This window comes from Sinocyclocheilus rhinocerous, unplaced genomic scaffold, assembly GCF_001515625.1.
Source record: "Sinocyclocheilus rhinocerous isolate Xijiao unplaced genomic scaffold, SAMN03320098_v1.1 scaffold246, whole genome shotgun sequence".
Lineage (NCBI taxonomy): Eukaryota > Metazoa > Chordata > Actinopteri > Cypriniformes > Cyprinidae > Sinocyclocheilus > Sinocyclocheilus rhinocerous.
In genome coordinates, this window is record NW_015661875.1 from 223,946 (window position 1) to 245,591 (window position 21,646).

General features: G+C 35.3%; 2 protein-coding genes across 3 annotated transcripts in view; both read left to right on the forward strand.

Annotated features, from left to right (window-relative positions):
• The window catches only part of LOC107726697 (gephyrin-like), a 92,808-nt gene extending 80,031 nt beyond the window's left edge, over positions 1-12,777 (forward strand). The window contains exons 13-25 of the mRNA XM_016536387.1: positions 591-633; positions 1,552-1,689; positions 2,593-2,678; positions 4,124-4,330; positions 5,164-5,222; positions 5,308-5,461; positions 7,382-7,503; positions 8,574-8,661; positions 9,373-9,446; positions 10,393-10,457; positions 10,597-10,700; positions 11,168-11,264; positions 12,474-12,777. Of these exons, the coding sequence (XP_016391873.1) occupies positions 591-633; positions 1,552-1,689; positions 2,593-2,678; positions 4,124-4,330; positions 5,164-5,222; positions 5,308-5,461; positions 7,382-7,503; positions 8,574-8,661; positions 9,373-9,446; positions 10,393-10,457; positions 10,597-10,700; positions 11,168-11,264; positions 12,474-12,607 (1,371 nt within the window). The 3' untranslated portion in view covers positions 12,608-12,777. The remainder of the gene's footprint in view (positions 1-590; positions 634-1,551; positions 1,690-2,592; positions 2,679-4,123; positions 4,331-5,163; positions 5,223-5,307; positions 5,462-7,381; positions 7,504-8,573; positions 8,662-9,372; positions 9,447-10,392; positions 10,458-10,596; positions 10,701-11,167; positions 11,265-12,473) is intronic.
• A 1,678-nt stretch (positions 12,778-14,455) lies between these two features.
• The window catches only part of pals1b (protein associated with LIN7 1, MAGUK p55 family member b), a 32,190-nt gene continuing 24,999 nt past the window's right edge, over positions 14,456-21,646 (forward strand). Inside the window, exons 1-3 of one of the 2 annotated variants that reach the window (XM_016536392.1) lie at positions 14,456-14,498; positions 15,884-16,259; positions 17,621-17,829. In XM_016536392.1, the coding sequence (XP_016391878.1) occupies positions 15,968-16,259; positions 17,621-17,829 (501 nt within the window). In that variant the 5' untranslated portion in view covers positions 14,456-14,498; positions 15,884-15,967. The remainder of the gene's footprint in view (positions 14,499-15,883; positions 16,260-17,620; positions 17,830-21,646) is intronic. The other variant, XM_016536391.1, reaches the window with a different exon arrangement.

A 21,646-nucleotide genomic window follows, 5' to 3' on the forward strand; every position in this document is an offset into this window, starting at 1 on the left:
TGACAGTAAATGTTTCAAAAGATTTCTATTTCAAATAAATGCTGTTCTTTTGAACTTTCTATTCATCGAAGAATCCTAAAAAAAAACGTACTGTATGAAAATATGAAGCAGCACAACTGTTTTCAACACTGAAAATAATAATAAATGTTTCTTGAGCATATTAGAATGATTTCTGAAGATCATGTGACACTGAAGATTGGAGTAATGATGCTGAAATAAATTAGATTTTAAATTATATTCAAATATAAACCAGCTATTTTAAATTGTAATAATATTTCACAATATTACTGTTTTTACTGCATTTTTGTTCAAAGAAATGCCGCTTTGGACTTTTTTCAAAAACATAAAAAATCTTACCGACCTCAAACTTTTGAACAGTAGTGAATATCTCTCTGTTTCTACTCATTACATCCCAGAATTCCCAGCTCCATGTTTGTCTCTGAGTTTCATAATGATATGACAGCAGCATGACATTGCTTATTGTTTTCTGGGGTTTAGTGGCAAACATCTCATAAAAGCTCCATGAAAACACACAAAAAATTAAATATTAACAGGTTTTTTCTCTTTCGTCCCTTGTTTTGTTTCTTCAGGTGCAGTCACGATGCAGCAGCAAAGAAAACATCTTACGAGCAAGTATGTTTCTTCATGAAATTACTTTTCTTGTGTTTGACCTGTGTGTGATTATGAAATATCAATTTGAATGCTCTTCCAATATGACTTTACCATTTGGTCACTTGTATCACAAAACAGATATATATGTATAACTATTTCCACTTAGTATTAAATATATATTCTTTGCACTAAATTTAAATAGTAGTTAGTCAGTTATACGTCAGTATATTTTAATTATAAAACAGTGTGCAATAATAATATCATATTCAGTGCAGGTTTATTAGAGTTAACCAAAACTATGAAAAAATTTTACTTGAACTATAATAAATGTTAACTGAAATAAAATAAAATAAAATATATTTTAAAAATATTTAATTTTTTTTGTATTTTTTTTCTTCTAGTTGCCAAGGCAACATTGCTTATTTTCATTTAGTTTAACTTGATGTACTTAAAAAAATAACATTGAAATTGAAAAAATTTACCAAAAAAAACTAATAAAAATGACAAAAACACAACTAAATTACTATAACTTTAACTAAAATTAAAATGAAACGGAATATATAAATAAAAACTCATTCAAAATATTAATAAAAACTATAATATTATCTTAATTATACTAAAATAACACTAGTTCGCTGTATATAATTATAATTATTAAAAAGCACAAGCTATTTGCACTTAGATACAATTTTAAAAAGATAGATTAATTTCAAAAAATTTTATGGATTAAAATTAAATGGACACTCCATAAATATTGTGTAAAAGAAACTTAATTCAGTTTCAGTATTTTTCAGTGCTATTTATTATCATAAAATTATGTGACAAAATTCAGCTTATATTGGCATCTCTAGATATCAGCATCAGACACAGAAAAACCCACATCAGTTGAGCATCACGTGTGTATAAATGAAGTGTTCAGGTATGTTTGTGTGTTTGAAGGTCATAGTGCAGTGGACATCACCAAAGTGGCTCGGAGACACCGTATGTCTCCATTCCCTCTCACCTCTATGGATAAAGCCTTCATCACTGTGCTGGAGATGACCGCAGTTCTGGGCACTGAGATCATTAACTACAGAGGTACAACACATTCTGAATTGAGTCTGTGATTTCATATGACTCTGTTTACCTTTTTATTAATGATCTATTCCTTTTAAAGCATGTTTTTGCATGCTGGAAGTGAATCCCAGTATGTGAGATGTAGAATCATATCAGTGTGTGTTAATCTGCTGTGATATTGATCCTTCTGTAATCTGATGTGTGTGTGTGTGTGTGCAGTTCCAGAGGAACATTTTATATCTCATTTATGTTTGTATAGAATAGAAAGAATAAATGTAGAGCATCAACTTCACCTCAGATGTTTCTCCTAAAATTCCACATGATAAATAAAAATAATGGGGCTTTTTTCTGCCATAGAAAAAAAAAATTTATTGTGACTTTTTATCTCACAATTCAGAGTTTTTTTCTCGCAATTAATAAATTAATAAACTTGGAATTGTAAGAAAAGTCGCAATTACTTTTTTGTGTCAGGAAACAAACAGAATTGTAAGATGTAAACTCTGAATTTCGAGAAAAAACATAGAATAATGAGTGTTAAAATAAGAATTATGAGTCTATAACTGTCAGTTGCGAGATATAAACGTGCAATTCTGTGAAAAAAGGCAAAATTGCAAGATGTTAGCTTGCAATTGTGCAAAAAAGTAAAGTCAAAATTGTGAGAGAACTTGCAATTCTGATTTTTTTTTAAAAGTTGCAATTACCATTTTTATATTTTTATTCCGTGGCGGAAATAAGCTTCCATAGAAGCCAGCATGCTCTAAATTGTTATTTTCTACAGATTTTTTATTCTTGCTATTTTTTATTTTTGGGGGTAAATATCATGTAGCTCATCGTCCCTTATGTATTTTAAAAGGCCTGTTTTACATGCATGTTATTTGCTAATAAACACATGTAATCTTTTTCTCTGTCTTGTTGTTCTCATAGACGGCATGGGTCGAGTTCTGGCTCAGGACGTTTATGCCAAAGACAACCTGCCTCCGTTCCCTGCCTCCGTTAAAGACGGCTATGCTGTAAGAGGTGAGAGCCCACATGACTCGACGATGACAGACCTGGTTAACTCACGCTCTAGTGCTCGCGTCAGCGCTGCATATTGAAAGCATTACTCACGTCTACTGGAGAGCGACGCTCAGGGGATGAATGTCAAATGCTTCATTCATTTCTTATGGACTTGGTGCTGGATGGGAGTTTCCTGCTTAAAAATGTCATAACAAGAACTTGTGCAGAGTAAACTTCAGCACTTGGGGATTTTGCATTAATTGCATATTTATGAGCTCATGAGTATTTACTGACAGTCTATAAACATATTTGTCTGATGTAGGCCATGTTATGGCAGCTGTCTGGCTCTTCACAACATTAGGAAGATCTTGATATTCAATTGCTGTAAAATCAATATTGACCCTATTTAGTTTCTTCATACCCATTCCTGATTTTTGTGCATGCTAATACAGTCTTTCAGTACCAGCAATTTACCAAAAGTCTTCACATAGAAAAAAAGTAAAATAAAATGACTGCAAAAATACAAAATTCATAATCTGTTTTACATAATCTATACTGCATACAATTTACATATTAACGAAACAATGCGCAGTATGGAACAAGAACTTAAACCGTTTCAACTGAGCTGCAAGGGAATGTTCTGGCAAGGTTCTCTCAAAGTTTAAACCGTGTTTTTCCTGTAACGCTAATAGAACATTTGTTTCAACTTATCTGGTCTTTAATAACGTTCTCAAAACTTTAGCACAAAAATGTTTCATTTATGGGACTTTTTTGGGGGGGAAACATTTTTCTAAATGTTACTACTTACCACTTATTTCAAAATGTTCCGAGAACATTAAGAAGTAACATTCCCTTAATGTTTGCAGAATTATTCAAACGGAACGTTCCTTTAGCATTTTAGCTAACCTTACTACTTAGTAGTAGTTTCGAAACATTCAGAGAACATTTAGATGTAGCGTTCCCATAATGTTTGTAGAATGTTTAAAATGGAACGTTCCCTTAATATTTTGGCTGACGTTTTTAAAAACATTTAAAAAACTGGACGTTCCGAGAACATTCAAAATAACTTTTTAACTTATACCATGGTCTGTCTGAATACTCGATTCTGATTGGCTGGCAGGTATGCTTTAAAAAAGGTTAGATGCACAGGTAGTTCCAAATCAGTTTAATCACTGTTCTATATTAATGCGCTGCTCTCATTGACGCACACAAACACACACACACAGAGAGAGATCAGAGATCGCACTGAGTACATAAACTTGTCAACGCTGCCCTGCGACTTTTATTAAAAAATAGCTTAGATACTGGATCACTGCATTATATTCCTCAGCAACGAGGAGGTAAAATCAAACATCATTAACAGCTTTAACTTGTCAATGCTAGCAAATGATCATGGTATAAGCAGGATAATGCACGGCTAGCTGTGCATCAAACGATTTTAATGCACTCCGCTTCGCAGGCTGGAGAGCAGGTGAGAAAAGAAAAGATATCGTTTGAGAAATCCACCTTCAGATGTGAGGGAAATGATCCATACGTGTGTTTCCAGCCCACACACACCGTGATGCCGGGTCAGGTGATGCGGGTGACGACAGGTGCTCCTATTCCATGCGGCGCCGACGCTGTGGTTCAAGTAGAAGACACCGAACTCCTGCGAGAGTCTGAAGACGTGAGTTACAGCCTGCTGATTCTTTAATGAAACATAACAATACATTATTTAATCATTTTAATTTATTTATATACACTAACGTTTAAAAGTCTGGGGTCGGTAAGATTTTTTAAATGCATTTGAAAGTCTCTTCTGTTCACCAAGGCTGCATTTATTTGATCAAAAATACAATAAAAAATTGTGAAATATTATTGCAATGTAAAATAGCTGTTTTCTATGTGAATATATAATAAAATGTAATTTATTGCTGTGATCATTACTCCAGTCTTCAGCGTCACATGATCTTCAGAAATCATTCTAATATGCTGATTTGCTGCTCAAGAAACATTTCTGATTATTATCAATGTTGGAAACAGTTGTGCTGCTTCATATTTTTGTGGAAACTGTGATACATTTTATTTTTCAGGATTTTTGGTTGCATTGAACATTGAAAATAACAGCATTTATTTGAATCAAACCTTTTGTAACATTATAAATGTCTTTAGTGTCGCTTTTGATCAATTTAATGCATCCTTGATAGATAAAAAAACTTACTGACTCCACATAATATTATATTATATTATATTATATTATAATATATGTATTTTACTTAAATTTATATATTTTTGACAAGTATACAAAATTGCTGAAATGTAATACACTTATTTTACACAATTTTTACTCAAATTATATCAAAATTATTTGATATATTTGAGGAATAATTGAGGAAATTATTTGTTCAGGTAGACACTGTTATTCACTAATGATGATATGAAAATATTTCAGACTGCCATTAATTACCACCTCGGCTGTCGATTATTTTCTGTCTCTTTCTATCTGAATTCATTTCTCAGGGCACAGAAGAGCTCGAGGTGCGGATTCTGATTCAAGCTCGTCCAGGTCAAGACATCAGGTGAGCGCCTGTGAGCGTATCTCAGCATGACTGTGTGAGTCTCGGATGTGTCTGAAGGAGTCTGTCCCGTGTTCTGCTTCTGCAGGCCCATCGGTCACGACATTAAGCGTGGTGAATGTGTGTTGGGCAAAGGCACTCACATGGGCTCGTCTGAAATCGGTCTGCTGGCCACGGTGGGCGTCACAGAGGTGGAAGTGCAGAAGTTTCCCGTCGTGGCTGTGATGTCTACAGGCAACGAGGTGCCATTACAACACACACTGCTCTTTATATCTCCACTGTTTCTTCTAGACAGCAATGTCAGGATTTACTAAAGACGTGCAGTGAAGAATTAGCGCTGAAAAGGCATGGACACAGTTATTTTTGCACCTAACCTTTTAGACCCAAAATTTATGGGAGGAGAGTATTAAAATGAATCACGCAACACCATTTACTAACGTTTGCACTCGTCAAATTACTGGTATTTGCGCCATTATTTAACACCCCAAAAAAACAGGTCTTAATGCAGATGCTAATTTGCACTACTCTTGGTAGATTGCGTTGATCGTTATGGAAATGATCTGGCTGCGTCTGTGTGACATTCCTCGCTACACAGTAAACTTCTGTTGTGTAGCACTTTGAATGTACAAAAATTAAAGGGTTTGTTTAATTTTCATTGGAGTAAAAGATAGATGAATGTTTTTGCCTTCATTTGATTACCAGAAAATTTTAAATATGAAGATAGAGAAAGAAAGAAAGAAAGAAAGAAGAAAATTTCATAGGGCCCTGTTATTGTATACAAATGAAAAAAAAATTTGTTGTTTTTATGAATTTTATTAATAGATATGTTTTTGATTAAACCATTAAAGTGGAATACAGAAAAATTCAAATGGAAAGCACAGAATTTGGGCCCTAATGTGCAGTTCCTTTCCACACAAGCACACTTCATATTTGGTTGAAATAATCCTTAAAGGCACAATATGTAAGATTTTCGTAATAAAATATCCAAAAACCACTTGCACATTGTCATATATTTCATGCAGTTGTGCACTTACGTTATCCCAAAAGTTCCCAAGGATTTGTAAATCCAGAGAAATTCCAATTTTAAATAATGGCTCGCCCCCGTTCATTCTCGCCTATCAATTACGTAATATCCGCACTATCGTTTCCGCTTGTAGAAACTATGGCAACACACGTGGACAAAAATGCTGCTACTGAAACACCGGAGTTTTGTTCAGTGCACGCGCTCGCTGAGTGTATTCTCTCATCATAAACAACAAAGTGCAGATGTACGTATGATGTAAATAGGAGATTCATTCATCAAACAGTGTATAGACAGCTTTACTTATTATAAAGGGAGTTTTTTGAGAGTGCTTAAACTCGCGCTAGACTGAAGTCAGGCATACTGTTTTTTGACAATGTAACGTTAAATGTTCTTTGCTCGCTTTCTCTATATAATTTATTCACTGTTTGAATAACTTTGGAAGGTACAGATAAAAAAAATTATAATTCATTACATCCGTGAACATGATTCGGACATCTCTGGATGGTGAAAACGATATCTCCCATTGTTCCACTCTTCTTCATAGCGTCATCAAGCTTCGCCTTGTTTTGAAAATGCGACCTCTAGTGGTGAAAACTTACATATTGTGCCTTTAAGTGTGTAAATGTATAATTTCCTTTAGTTTAATTTAAATGTGTAATTAAAATAAACAAAAAAAAAAATTTTTAAGTTTATAATTAGACAGCCTTGCATTGTGTACAATTGCTTAGTGAAAATTACCCCAAAGCACCACCTAGTGTCCACCCTACACTAATACTATTATAACCTGTGTAAATGTGAACAAGCGGTAGTGCTGGGCGGTATATCGGTTCATACCGAATACCGGTGTTTATTTTTGTTATGATATGAATTTTTAAAATACCGCAATACCGGTGTATGCCGCTTAAACAACGTTCGGAACGCGACACTGTTTGAAAGGGGTGCCTTTTCACTGTTGCACTGTGGAACTAAGGGACACGGTCGTGCAGCAGCGAGCATCACAACAGTGAAAGAAAGATTCCTGTATTTTGCCTGGGGCCCCAAATCACTAAATCCGCCCCTGATTGTAACAATGCAATGCTTAAAGTTACTCTTTAAGTCTTATAAGCAATTCCTGAGCAGTAAACTGTTGTGTTTTCAGCTGCTGAACCCAGAGGACGATTTACACCCCGGGAAGATCAGAGACTCGAATCGCTCGACGCTGCTGGCCACCATACAGGAGCACGGATACCCCACCATCAACCTGGGCATCGTGGGAGACAAGTGAGCAGCTTTCACACTTTATACAGAAATATGAGTAATTGTGTGTCAAATTTAGATTACATAAAAGCAGAAAAAAATCTCTTTTTTTAACCTGATTAATACAAGTTTAAACCAAGCATATTTTACATACAAGAGTGCATATAACCAAACATGTCAGGGGTTTACAGAAAGACAAAAAATACAGAAAAACATTGCACTTAAACAGTTGCATAGTTTGTGTTTCTTTTAGGTGTTTAGATATATCTATGTTAATTATAAATTGTTCAAGCAAAGGCATTCTTTCAAACCATTTGACTTTTATTGTTATAATAACAAGCAAATATAATAAATCAAAATAGATTTGTATCACTATACAATGAGAAACACCTTAACATGACAAAAAATTTAATAATCGTAGCTCCTTTTTGTAAATAATTAGAAAAAAAAAATGATTCTTTTAAAAAAAAAAACAGACATCTTCCGCATGAACTTTATTGAACTTAAATACTGAAACACAAGTGACTTAACTAAGTAAAAAGATTACTACAATCTAACAACCTCAGGGAATTGCATGTATATCATTAAATATTGGTTTGGTTGAGAAATTAGAAATAAATTAGCTCAGTATAAACTCTCAGAAAAAATGTACATCTATCTTATTTGCCCCTAAATGGTACATATTAATACTTAAACGGACATAAAGTTAGTACTCCGTGGTTAGCTTTTGCTTGATTATCTTAGTTGTGTTTTCTGTAGTTATAAATCGAAGCATGTTTATTCATTTTATTATTGTGGTTTTCTTGTGGTTTATTGCTTGTTTCTGTGTAAAGCTGCTTTTAAAGGTGCTTGTAAAATAAAGTTTAGTGTTATCATTATTACTGTTATAAAATGTACATATTAGTACCTTTTGAAAGGGTACCGCCCCATTGACTGTTTTGTGCCTTTTTTTGTGTGTAGCTGTATAAAACACCCTACTTTTTAATCAATTGCTTATATTTATTGCATTTTGTTATCTTTAAGGCTGTACGGCTATTAATCATGTTTTGTGACATGTCAGTTGCCGTGGTAACTGTTACCCTGGTTTCCCACAGCCCTGATGACCTGCTGAATGCTCTGAACGAGGGAATCAGTCGCGCTGATGTCATCATCACCTCAGGGGGCGTGTCCATGGGGGAAAAGGCACAGCTTTTACATTTGCTCTGTGTATTTATTTAGCGGACAGCTTCGTAATGACAAACTGTGTTTTAGGAAGATGCATGGAAAAGCAGAACACTTTGAGTTTAATTTAGTAATCACTGCTGTATACTGACATCTAGTGGCTGGATGGCAGTAAGTCTGTCACGTCAAAGAGATTTACTCCTAAAGAAATGAGGTACCTAGTGCTTTAAAGGGGTCATATGATGCTGCTAAAAAGAACATTATTTTGTGTATTTGGTGTAATGAAATGTGTTTATGCGGTTTAAAGTTAAAAAAACACATTATTTTCCACATACTGTACATTATTGTTTCTCCTCTATGCCCCGCCTTTTTGAAACGCGTCGATTTTTACAAAGCTCATCGGTCTGAAAAAGCGAGGTGTGCTCTGATTGGCCAGCTATCCAGTGCGTTGTGATTGGCCGAATACCTCAAGCGTGTGACGGTAATGTTACGTTCCTCACATACTGTTGATGCTGTGCCCCGGCCGGAGCAACGAGACAAAAACATGAAAACCCATTACAAACGAGGCATTCGTTGATCTTTTTAAAAGGATTTACACTCACAATAAAGAAGAGAATACAGTGTTTATACAATCAGGCATTGGTTAAAAAAAATCTTTGTCATACACTGTTATTTTTAATTGGTCCTAGTTTAGCAGATCATTAAGATCACTGTAAATGGATGTTTTCACAGGATTACCTGAAACAGGTACTTGATATCGACCTTCATGCTCAGATACACTTTGGTCGTGTCTTCATGAAACCAGGGTGAGTTTTTGAAGAAACAGGTGACATCTGCGTGAAGATTGTACAAGTAATGCAGAATGAGGGTGTTTTCACTTTTGAAACTTCGTTAAATGAAACAAACACTTTACTTCGAACAAAACTTAATAAAAAATAATAATAATGATAACCTCCAAAAAGCAGATTTGAATGTCAGCGTATTTAATCCATAATACTTCATTTTACCACTATTTTATTAAAATATATTGTATTAACATTATTAAATGTTATATTTTATCAATTAAATGTTATATTTATTTTATTACAATTTATAGAATAGAATAGTTTTAATGCTGTTATTATATTATAGTCTTTATCCGCTTTAACTGGAGCAAAATTGAATTTAAAAACTTGGATATAGTACTACGTTTTATTTTATTTTAAACATGTATTTTATTAAAATATGTTTTATTAACATTCATTTTGTTTTATTACATTTTATGTTATTATAAATTCAAATGTATATACATTTAAATTAAATATATTTGAATGCTATTCTATTTTTCTATCTATATTTAAAATGTGAGTGAAAAACTCCATAAAGCCAACCTGGATGTTAAACCATTTTTTTTATTTTTTTATTTATTTATTTTATTTTAATATTTGCATTTATTTTATTTGAATTAATAGAATAAGAGAATAGAATAGTTTTAATACCAAAAGTAAGCGTGTCATTATGGTTACTTGCGAGCAAAAATACTGCTTTGTTTGTTTTACATAAACTTAAAGTGAACTGTATTCAGACCGTTTCCTGAAATGGTCTCACTTCACACTTCAGATCACTTTACAGCGTTTAGAGCGATCACATCGCAGTGTAAATCATGCAAACTGCTCTCGGATTTCAACCCAGTGTGAAAACACCCTGATCTTGAGTATCAAACGATGAGAATCAGTCCACGCGGGTATTGAGCTCTGGTTTGTCTTCCGTTAGTCTCCCCACATCATTTGCCACTGTTGATATGGACGGGTCTCGAAAACTTATCTTTGCTCTGCCAGGTAGGGACGGTGAGAGAGTTTATTGGTTTGTTTGTTTTTTCCAAACACATACTAGTCTGTAATTTCAACACACAGATTAGGCTATTTTTCATCTATTAGTGAATGATTTGTGCTTTTGTGGCTGTCTGGTGATTCACAGGTAACCCTGTGTCAGCAGTCGTAACATGTAACCTCTTCGTCATTCCTGCCTTGAGGAAGATGCAGGGAATCTTAGACCCGCGACCCACCATAATAAAAGCCAGGGTAAGACCACCTTCAACCTTAAAAAAAGCTGAATTTTAATTCATCATTACCCCAGTCTTCAGTGTCACATGATCCTTCAGAAATCATTCTAATATGCTGATTTGCTGCTCAAGAAACATTTCTGATTATTATCAATGATGAAAACAGTTCATATTTTTGTGGAAACTGTGATACATTTTATTTTTCAGGATCCTTTGATGAATAGACAGTTCAAAAGAACAGCATGCATTTGAAATAGAAATCTTTTGTAACAACATAAAAGTCTTTAATGCATCCTCGCTTTCCAAAAAAAAAATCTTACTGAAACTATTTTTCGAACGATTTGCTCTCAGATATGTCATTTTGTTTTCTTCGCTGAATAGGAACTAAATATGTTAATGCATTAACTTGAAAACATTAATTGCAAAACATTCAAATCTATTGACAGCCTTAATAACGAAATCTAAATTGTGCTTAATTGTTTCCAGTTGTCATGTGATGTGAAGCTGGATCCACGTCCAGAGTATCACCGCTGTATTTTGACATGGCACCATCAGGAACCTCTGCCATGGGCACAGAGCACAGGTTACACATCCATCATTATTATTATTATTACAGAAATCTCGCAGAAATTGTTACATTTCACTCGCCAGTGATTGAGTAGACTAAGAATAAGTTTAGTACAGATATATTTTTCACTGTGTTTTGTGTCCTATGATCACTTTACACTAGAATGCTCTGAGAGTTTGACATTAGCTCATTTATGAGAGCGTGAAAAAAGCCATGTTAAATACCACATAAAATGTATACATTTAAATGATATTTATCTATATAATTCTTTTGTGTGTTTTTTTTTTTTGTGACATATGACAGAGTTTCATTATTTTAGACTTTCTGAACAATTGTGCAAGTGGCAATCCCAGTGTTAGCGCTCATTAATCACCTGCCAGTGTTTGATTTTAGCAAATCAGTTTTTATTCGTTTTTATAGGGTTTTTTAATTAATGTTTTTATATTTTCCTTTTTGCATCTTCATTTTAGTTAAAGTTTTAGTAATTGTGCTGCCTGATTTTTTAATGTTTGTATAGATTTTATATTGTTTCTATTTTTTTTTTTCTCAGTGTTTTAGTTATTTTAATACATTAAGTTAAAATTAAGTTAAAAGTTAAATGAAAATGAGAAATTATGCCTAGGCAACTAGCTGAAATAAAATAAGTTTAAGGTTTTTTATATTTTATTTAATAATTTTACAATTTTCTAGTGAGTGTGTGTGTGTGTGTGTGTGTGTGTGTGTGTGTACCTGTTTTTCTATTCTGGTGGGAACTTAAACCTGAATACACACAGACTCATGGGGACTCGTGTCACGGTGGGGACCTAAATTGAGGTCCCCACGGGTACAAAAGCTTATAAATCATACAGAATTAAGTTTTTTGAAAATCTAAAAATGCAGAAAGTTTCCTGTGAGGGGTAGGTTTAGGTGTAGGGTTGGTGTAGGGGCAATAGAATATACAGTCTGTACAGTAGAAAAACAATTACGCCTATGGAATGTCCCCACAAGGATATAAAAAAAAACAACAAGTGGGCTCCCCCAAAGTCCACGGTATAGTTCGAACACTGATTGCCAATGTATGTGTAGGTGCGTAGAGGGTTGCTATACTCTCTTATTTTCTCTTATTGTGGATAAAATAAGATGCATGTTGGTTCCTCTAACATTAGTGGTTCCTGGTTGAAAAATTAAAAACCAGCAGTTTCGATGCAGTATTTTCACGCTTTTCTCCGTCTCGTCTTCCTCCAGGGAACCAGGTTAGCAGCAGACTCATGAGCATGCGCAGCGCTAACGGACTCCTGATGCTACCTCCCAAAACCGAGCAATACGTGGAGCTGCACAAGGGCGAGGTGGTGGACGTCATGGTCATCGGCCGTCTATGATGACAGGAGCGGGCTGACGGACGGAGAGCGACGGGTGGTTCACGGTGCATGTTCACATATCATTGACTGTAATATGCAACGGCACAGCTAGTTTTTATTGATTTGGATAACGCTGAAGTATAGTCAACATCTTGATCACAAACCTAGATACATATGAGAAAGAAAATATTATTTCAAAGAAAGAAAAAATATACTTTTAAATGATAAAATCTAATTATAAAAAGAGATTTATTCCGTATTATTATTATTGCATTTTTCTTCTCATTATTATTAATTATTATTATTATTATTATATTAAGGCAACTTTGTTCTTTTCATTGCAGTTGCTTTGTGTGTTCAATGCTAGATCTTATAGCTGTAGCATTTTAATAGAAACTGTAGGTGCCTGCCAGGAGAGAAAAAAAAACGAATATTATTTCCCCATTTTAATGCAAAAATAAATGAAAAATGACTGCTTTTGTTTTCGGACATGGGGAAGGAACACGACAACTTGAAATCTGGACTCTGGAGGATGGCACTTTTTGTCTTACGTGTCATTGATGTGACACTTTTACTTTTTCCTCCCATTATTTAGTACGCATCATTATGACATCACAAAGAGCTTTGCTTGTCGTTTATATCTCGTGAGTCTTGTTTGTGTGCGCAGTGCCAAACGCGTGGGTGCATGAAGGGCGTGCGCGGGGGAACACGGGCCTGGTCACCCAATCCCTGAAGCTTCCTTATAATCACATGACCTGGTGTAGCCCCGCCCCTGTCCCCCCAGGGGGCGGAGTCACAGGCGAGCGTTTGATTTGAATATACTTTAAAAAGACGAGGAAAAAAAACAACAGCTTATTTAAGTGCTGACTGCCTTTTTAATCAACTACACAAAAATGTACAGTTAAAAAAAAACACACACACAACTGAATTGTACAGATAAATGTGACCAGCACTCCTGCGGAATATGACCAAGCAATGAGGAGACATTGAACAAATCTGTATAATACCATTTTCTTTAATTATAAGAACCTAATGAGAGAGAATATAATAATAAAATCCTTGATCATTATATAAAAATAGCATTGTGGAATTTTCTTGTAATAAAATGAATAAAAACATAATTCCTTAATGTGTGGGATTTAAATGTCTTTTTTTTTTTTGCATTTTATGTTCTACTGATTAACTGACCTCTGCAGTGTTTTGGACAGCTGATCTTTAATGGTTTATTTAACAATTTCATTATAAATGTCAGATATTAGTCTGGAATTATATCGGGGTTGTAGTTATAAGCATCATTTTTCACACAATAACATTGGTAATTGTGTTGAATGACTGAGATTGATGGATATAGGCAATTGGGGAAAAGTTGTTATAGGAATAAGATTATTTACTTATTAAATAAAATTAAATATTAAATTTAAATATATATATTTTTTAAATCATATGTTTTTTGGTAATTTAAAATGAATATATATAAAATGTATTATATTTATATATGTGTTAGTGTGTGTGTGTGTGTGTAATTGGTACTGTAATTTAATATGTAAATTGTAATTTTAATTAATTTTATATGAATATATTTATAATTCTTGTAATAATATCAGTCATCTACTTTTCATGCAATGTTAATTTTATGTTAACTTAATCTGTAAATTAATCATATTAATATTGTAATATATTGTTGTATGTATAGCTGTAGAATCTATCAGATGGTCAGATGTTGGTCAGACTCGTGGTCTGTCGGGTTTAGAGCAGATTACTGAACTCATGAAGTCACCGCTCATCCACATTAGCCTCAGACGCCTGAGCTGTGGACACTCACACGTCCACTGGACCTGAGTGAAAACACCACTGGAATCACTGCTTTATTCACCATCAGCAGCTGAGAGAGACCTGTCACTCCATGCACACAGTGAGTAGTGGATTTATTAGGATAGTATAAGTAATTGTTTGTATTTATAGTCATTGACTCTTGTATGGTTGTTTTGGTTTTGGTTGATGTTGGGCTGCTGCTTGGTCACAGAAAGTCAAAGGTTCAAACCCCACAAGAGTTGATGCATTAACCGTCCACATTGTGTTCATCTATTAGCTTTGCATTGAAATCAAAGTGAAAATCATCTGTCCAGGATTATCAGTGCAAGACAGGAAGGACTAGAGGAAAAACGTGCAAGAGCTTAATAAGTTTATCTACATCAGTGGCACTTAAAAGGTCTCGGGTGACAAATACTGCTGTATTTATGGAAGAAACTGTTACGGGTGATTTAATAACCACATGCAATGAAGTGAAAAGCTAAAATGAGCAGATCAGAATTAAATATTTCTCGATCCCTTGCAAAAATTAACCATAGTAACTTAAGTTTCTGTCAAAATATCATAGTTACTCCCAGAAGCTTTCTTTCTGTCACTTTATTTAAAAAAAAAAATTTATTATGACAGTGGTGCAAATACCATGTTTGGACAGTTTTATAAACAATTTTCACACAGAGACTGGACAACCACACAGAAATGGCAAGTTAAACATTAAATTAAATATGAAATTTTAAAGTAGTAAAACTGAAATAGATACATACTCCAATAATCACTGTTTTATTTATAAAACTGAACATTTTAATTTTACAGTGGCATTTTGTTAATGTTTGCAAGGCATGTTTGGTAAGGATGAAGTTATTTATAAGCTACTCTGTTTGTAGATCAACTGTCCTTTAATTATATGTGAAATAAGAGATAATCTGTTATTATTAATTTAAATACTGTGTTTTATGGAAGATATGAACAAAACAGATGTCCATGCAGCTCGTCAGAATCCTCTTGAATGTTTAAGGAATTCATTTCTTTCCCTGAAACCTGCTTGTAACTCGATTTATGTGTGTCTGCAGGTCCTAGTGTGTGTGTGTGTGTGTGTGTGAGAGAGAGAGACAGAGAGAGAGAGAGAGAGAGATGTAAGTAAGAGCCCTAAGTAGTCTCAGATAAACAGATGGTCATCTTTCACTGCCAACTGTTGCTAAACAGAGCTGAATGTCTGTGTGCGTGACTGCTGAAACCTGATTGGTTCCTTCAGAGGAAGTAAATGTAGCCAAAATGTTGAAATTTTTTGTTGTTGTTGAGCATTACTTTAGCAGCTACGTTTAGAAGTGCAAAACTTACACACTTCACCTTTAAAAGGCTCAAATTTTGAAATAGAAGTGTATGTATGTATGTATGTATATAATATATATATATATATAATATATATATAATTGCAATACATATTACAGCATTTGTAGAATGCGGCTTCTGTTTTGTTGGCATGTGTTTCAGGGAATCAGGAAATCATAAATGCATCAATGTCTCCTGCTCTAAACCCTTTGTAGTTTATTGTGTTGACCTTCACTTTAAACAGCCATGTTAACATTACATATGAACGGTGACATGACGGAGGACTCAGGTGACAAAACTGAGATGGACATGGACAGTCCTGCCAAACTCATCGCTCAGTGCTGCAATGAGCAGACCGAGAAGATCCGAGATGATCCAGAGGAAGCTATGATGATGACGGAACAGGCTCCCGATCTGAACTCGTCCTCGTGTCTCACATCGGCACAGAGCAGCAATGAGGCCATCAGTCGGGCCTTTTTTGATGGGATGGATGTTGCAGAGGAAGCCAAGTCAACATCAGAGGAGAAGAATACAACAGGTGAGAGACACGAGAGGGATGAATGCAATTAAATGATGAACAACCTGGAAAAGCATCACTTTTAGGGGTGGGCTTAAATACTCTAAAATAGCTGATTACAATATAATACAAGGATGCATTAAATTGATCAAAAGTGACAGTAAAGACATTTATAATGTAACGTTTCTATTTTAAATACATGTTCTTTTGAACTTTCTGTTCATCAAAGAATCCTGAAAAAATAAAATGTGTCATGGTTTCCACAAAAATATTGGGCAGCACAACTGTTTTCATCAATAATAATCAGAAATGTTTCTCGAGCAGCAAATCAGCATATTAGAATGATTTCTGAAGGATCATGTGACACTGAAGACTGGAGTAATGATGATGAAAATTCAGCTTTTTAATCACAGAAATAAATTGCATCTTAAAATATATTCAAATAGAAAACAGCTACTTTAACTTGTAAAAAATATTTCACAATGTTACTGCTTTTAATGTATTTTTGAACAAATAAATGCATTGGTGAGCATAAGAAACATAATAAAAAAAAAAGTGTAGCTTAGCAGGATATAGTTTACTTGTGGCTATGTGCCTTAAACTAAACTGCAGTGATGAGTTCACCTCTGCACTCGTGAGCAAGACTCTTAAGCTCAGGTTCCTCGAGTTCCTCCAGGAGGATTGTCCCTGTAAGAAGTGCACTTGTTGTATCCCTTAAGATAAAAACGTCTGCTAAATAACTGCTTACGGCTTACTCTCTGGGTGAAACACTGGTGGCAATTGTTGAAATTTTGCTTCACAATGTGGAATAAAAGTGGAATTTACACAGTGTTTGTAACGTAGTTTGTAGTCACGGGAAGAAGGAGGCGGGAACCGTGGGGGCAAAAACAATGGTATACCATATAAACACTGTGGTACATGAAAAAGCCTTGAAGATGAAGTGTGTAATTTTTGATTTGGGATAGTTCACCCAAAAAAGAAAATGTTGTTATCATTTACTCACCAAACTTCCATAGTATTTTCCTTCTTCAAAATATCTTCTCAGCAGAAGAAAGAAACTCATACAGGTTTGAAACAACATGAGAGTGAGTAAATGAAGACAGAATTGTCATTTTTGGGTGAACTATCTCTTTACTATCTCTTGTGTCATTTGACATCCAAAAGTTGCTATTGTTTTCTAGTAACTTGTAGTAATTAGTAATGTCTAATTTTTTCGTTATACCAGATTCAACTAGACAAGACTTTAAAAAAAAATGTATTGAAATGACTAGATACTTAAAAATGTAAAGCAGCAAGCTTTTAAGTTGAATCAGGTGGGATTATTATCATTATTAGGGTTGTTGTTGTTTTTATCAATAATGTTTCTTTCTTTGTGTTTTCAGAGCTGGATGATTTGCTGGACTCTCTGCAGCATCTGCAGCTGCGTCTGACGGATGCTGAGAGTCAGCGGGACGTTGGGCTGCTGCTGGAGCTGCTGCTTCAGTCAGATTTCCAGCAGGCGTTCATCATGCACCGCAGCGTGGCTCAGAGCATGAGACGCCTCTGTCCGCCGTTCCCGCTCACCGCACACGCACAGCAGCTCAGAGACGAGGTATGGACAGGGGTGGATTTAGTGATTTGGGGGCCCCAGGCAAAATACAGGAATAGGGCCCTTTCTAACATTTACAACCTTGAGGTTCCTTTTAACTGTTGTGATGCTCGCTGCTGCACGACCGTGTCCCTTAGTTGTGTCCATTTTTTTTTAGATTTTTCATGCACATGTTACAAATGGATTTCTTTCATCTTGTAGACCGCTTGTTCACATTTACACAGGTTATAATAGTATTAGTGTAGGTTGGACAGTAGGTGGTGCTTTGGGGTAATTTTCACTAAGAAATTGTACACAATGCAAGGCTGTCTAATTATAAACTTTAAAATACATTAATTGTTTTATTTAATTACACATTTGAATTAAAATGAAGGAAATTATACATTTACACGCTGAAGGATTATTTCAACCAAACAATGAAGTGTGCTTGTGTGGAAAGGAACTACATTTGCTTCAAGATGCGCGTTCAGCGCGGACGCACAAGTGGTTGCTGTGGTGTTCATTATCACGACAACCGTCTGTGCGCTAAACGTGCATCTCGTGTATAAAAAGCATTTTAGGGGGCCCTAGGCTTTTGGGGGCCCAAGGCGGTCGCCTAGCTTTGCCTAATGGTTAAGTCCTCCTCTATGGATCCTGTACTCTATTTGATAGCGTGCGCTCTAGAAAGCTGCTTCTTTGTCCAGTGTCTGCTCTATTTTTCTCCAGATGTTATGACTGATCAAATGTCTTTGTACTAAAGTTGCTGCTATCTCATAACCCTCTCACAAGCGCTTGTCGATGTGAGTGTCTGCTGTAGCTGCAGTCTCCGCTATTTTGTTATTGTTGTTCCATCTCTTTACTTTCGTTTTCTACTGAAACAACGTTGAATCAACACCTTGTGGAACAACTGATTAGTACAAAACCAAGTCAATGCGCATGTGCGACCTGCACGTATAAAGTATGTGCGGTTACAATAATCGGATGGTGCGCGTACAGTACGCAGACATTATGGGAACGTTACTTTGTAATGTTCTCAGAACATTCTGAAAAAAAAGTAGTAACATTTTAAACAGTGTTAGACGAATATATTCTGAAGCAAGACGTAACATTTACAAATTTTAGACAAGCATCCAACTAAAACATTTCAGAAAAAAAAAAACTTCCATGAATGATTTATGGATAACATATATTTTTTAATAACTTAATGATTTTTGGTTATGCGAATGTTAAGCAACATTCCATGTTAGAATTTTAGAATGTTACTTTTGAATGTTCTCTCCCTGTTGAAAAAACCAGCATATGCTGGTTAGGTATGTTTTGAAGCTGGGATGCTGGTTTGAGCTGGTCCTTTGCTGGTTTAAGCTGGTCCTTTGCTGGTTTATTATTTTTATCTAGATTTCTGTGTATCCAAGGAAATATATACTACCGTTGTAAAGTTTGGAGTTGGTAAGATTTTTTAATGTTTTTGCTGCATTTATTTGACAAAATACAGTAAAGCAGTAATATTGTAAAATATTATTACACTTTAAAATATATATGTGAATCTGTTAACTGTTAACAAAGCAGGTAACTGGATGAAGCTGGGTTTGTAATCCGTCATTGGCTTATGAACTGAGACAAGATACAATAACTAGATCCTGGAGGCCAGAATGAGATCTAATGGATTATTACAGTCACTGCCTGTGTGTGTGCTGATTAGGTGTTTAATGCAACGCAAAGAGGTCAACATTACATAGTCAACATGAAACAGCATTCAAAAGCCTTTATATTGCTGTAATGTGACATTTCATTGGGAAACTGGATATTTCACTCAAAAAAAAATTTATTGGATTGATTGGATGTTTGATACCATGTGGTTCTAGAGGTTTCTCACACTAGGAAAGTGTATAATAGGAATAGTTCAGCCAAAAATAAAAAATGCTGAAAATGTGCTCACCCTCAGGCCATCCAAGATGTAGATGAGTTTGTTTCTTCATCCGATTTGGAGAAATGTAGCATTGCATCACTTGCTCAGCAATGGATCCTCTGCAGTGAATGGGTGCCGTCAGAATAAGAGTCCAAACAGCTGATAAAAACATCACATTAATCCACAAGTAATCCACACAACACCAGTCCATCAGTTAATGTCTTGTGAAGACAAAAGCTACATGTTTGTAAGAAATTCATTATTAAGGCATTTTTAGCTTTAAACTGTTGCTTCCGGCTAAAATACGAGTTCAGAATCCATAATTACGCTTCCTACTGTGACAAAGTTGTCTGGTCTGAATCAGGAGAGAAATCTGCACAGATCAAGCACCGTTTACAAGCAAAACAGCTCTAAACAAATATGTGAGTGAATTTTGATGTGAGAGACAACAGGAGATGGACTTTTTCACTGTAGGAAGCGTTATTATGGATTACGGACTCATATTTTAGCCGAAAGCAACGGTTTGAAGTTAAAAACACTTTAAGGATGGATTTGTTTCTTACAAACACACAGCTTTTTGCTTCTCAAGATGTTAACTGAAACTCATCTACAAATTTCATTTCCTAACCAAATCTTTTGATTTGCAATAAACTCAATTTGTACATTTGAGTTGTGCAAACTGTGAATAAAATGTAATGGAGAAGTACTGGACTGTCTGCATCAGGTTATTTTAATGAGCAACAATCATAATGATGCTTTTCTAGATGCTGCACACGTCTAGATGAAACTCATCTGTGTTGTTGATTGCTGTTCTTGGTCTTCAGGTAGAAAGTGTCCTGCAGTCTAGTAAATATAATGAAGCCACAGAACTCACAGGCCTGCTGACGTCACCACACCTGCAGGATGAGGACTGCTGAATCTCACACAACATCAGGATCATCTGACTAAAGCAGCACTTTTTCAAAGCATAAAATGAGTCTACATAAGTAGAATTTTACATTTTCTGAATCAAAGTATTGAAGTTGCTACCATAATGCTAGGGTGTTGTGAGTGGTTGCTAGGGTGTTGCTATGCAGTTGCTACATGGTTACTGGTGTTTTAAAATGTTGCTATGTGGTTGCTATGGTATTCTGGGAGGTTGCAAGGGTGTTGCTAGGCTGTTGCAAGGTACTTGATAGGAGTTAATAGGTGGTTGCTAGGGTGTTGCTATACAGTTTCTAAAGTGTTTTAAGTGTTTTAAAATGTTGCTATGCAGTTACTATGGTCTCCTGGGTGGTTGCAAGCATTGCTAGGGTGTTGCTAGGGTGTTCTCTGTGTTTGATAAGGAATTGATAGGTGGTTGCTAGGGTGTTGCTATGCAGTTTCTAAGGACTTTTAAAGTGTTGCTATGCGGCTGCTATGGTGTTCTGGGTGGTTGCAAGGGTGTTGCTTGGCTGTTGCCAGGTAGTTGCTATAGGGTGTTTTCTGTGTTTACTAGGGATTTTCTCATCCCATTTAAAAGCTGATAAGCCTTTTATTTTGTTTTCAAAAATATGCATGATCATGATGATATGGTTAGTTGCAATTTACTGTTTGCATTTAGCATCATTTATCCTTATGTCTGCATCCATATCAGACCACACCTGAACTAGTGAAGCAGATGCACAAAATTATCAATCAGTCATTTGATCAAAAAATCAAGATCTGATTTCATATTCAGGCCCACATCAAACCCTAACAAGGGCGTGAAAACAACTTCCCCTTGTGTCTATTTGTACACACCACAGGTTAGATCTAATTAATGGCCTTAGAAACAGATACCTGTCACAGAACAGGCCATGAGATGATTCCCCTCCCTGCAGATATTCAGCCCTCTCCCAGCCCTCCTGCTGCTTTCTGTCACCTCACACACAGTGGGCGTCCCGGCAGCCATTTAAAACAGTGCGACTCTGTCTT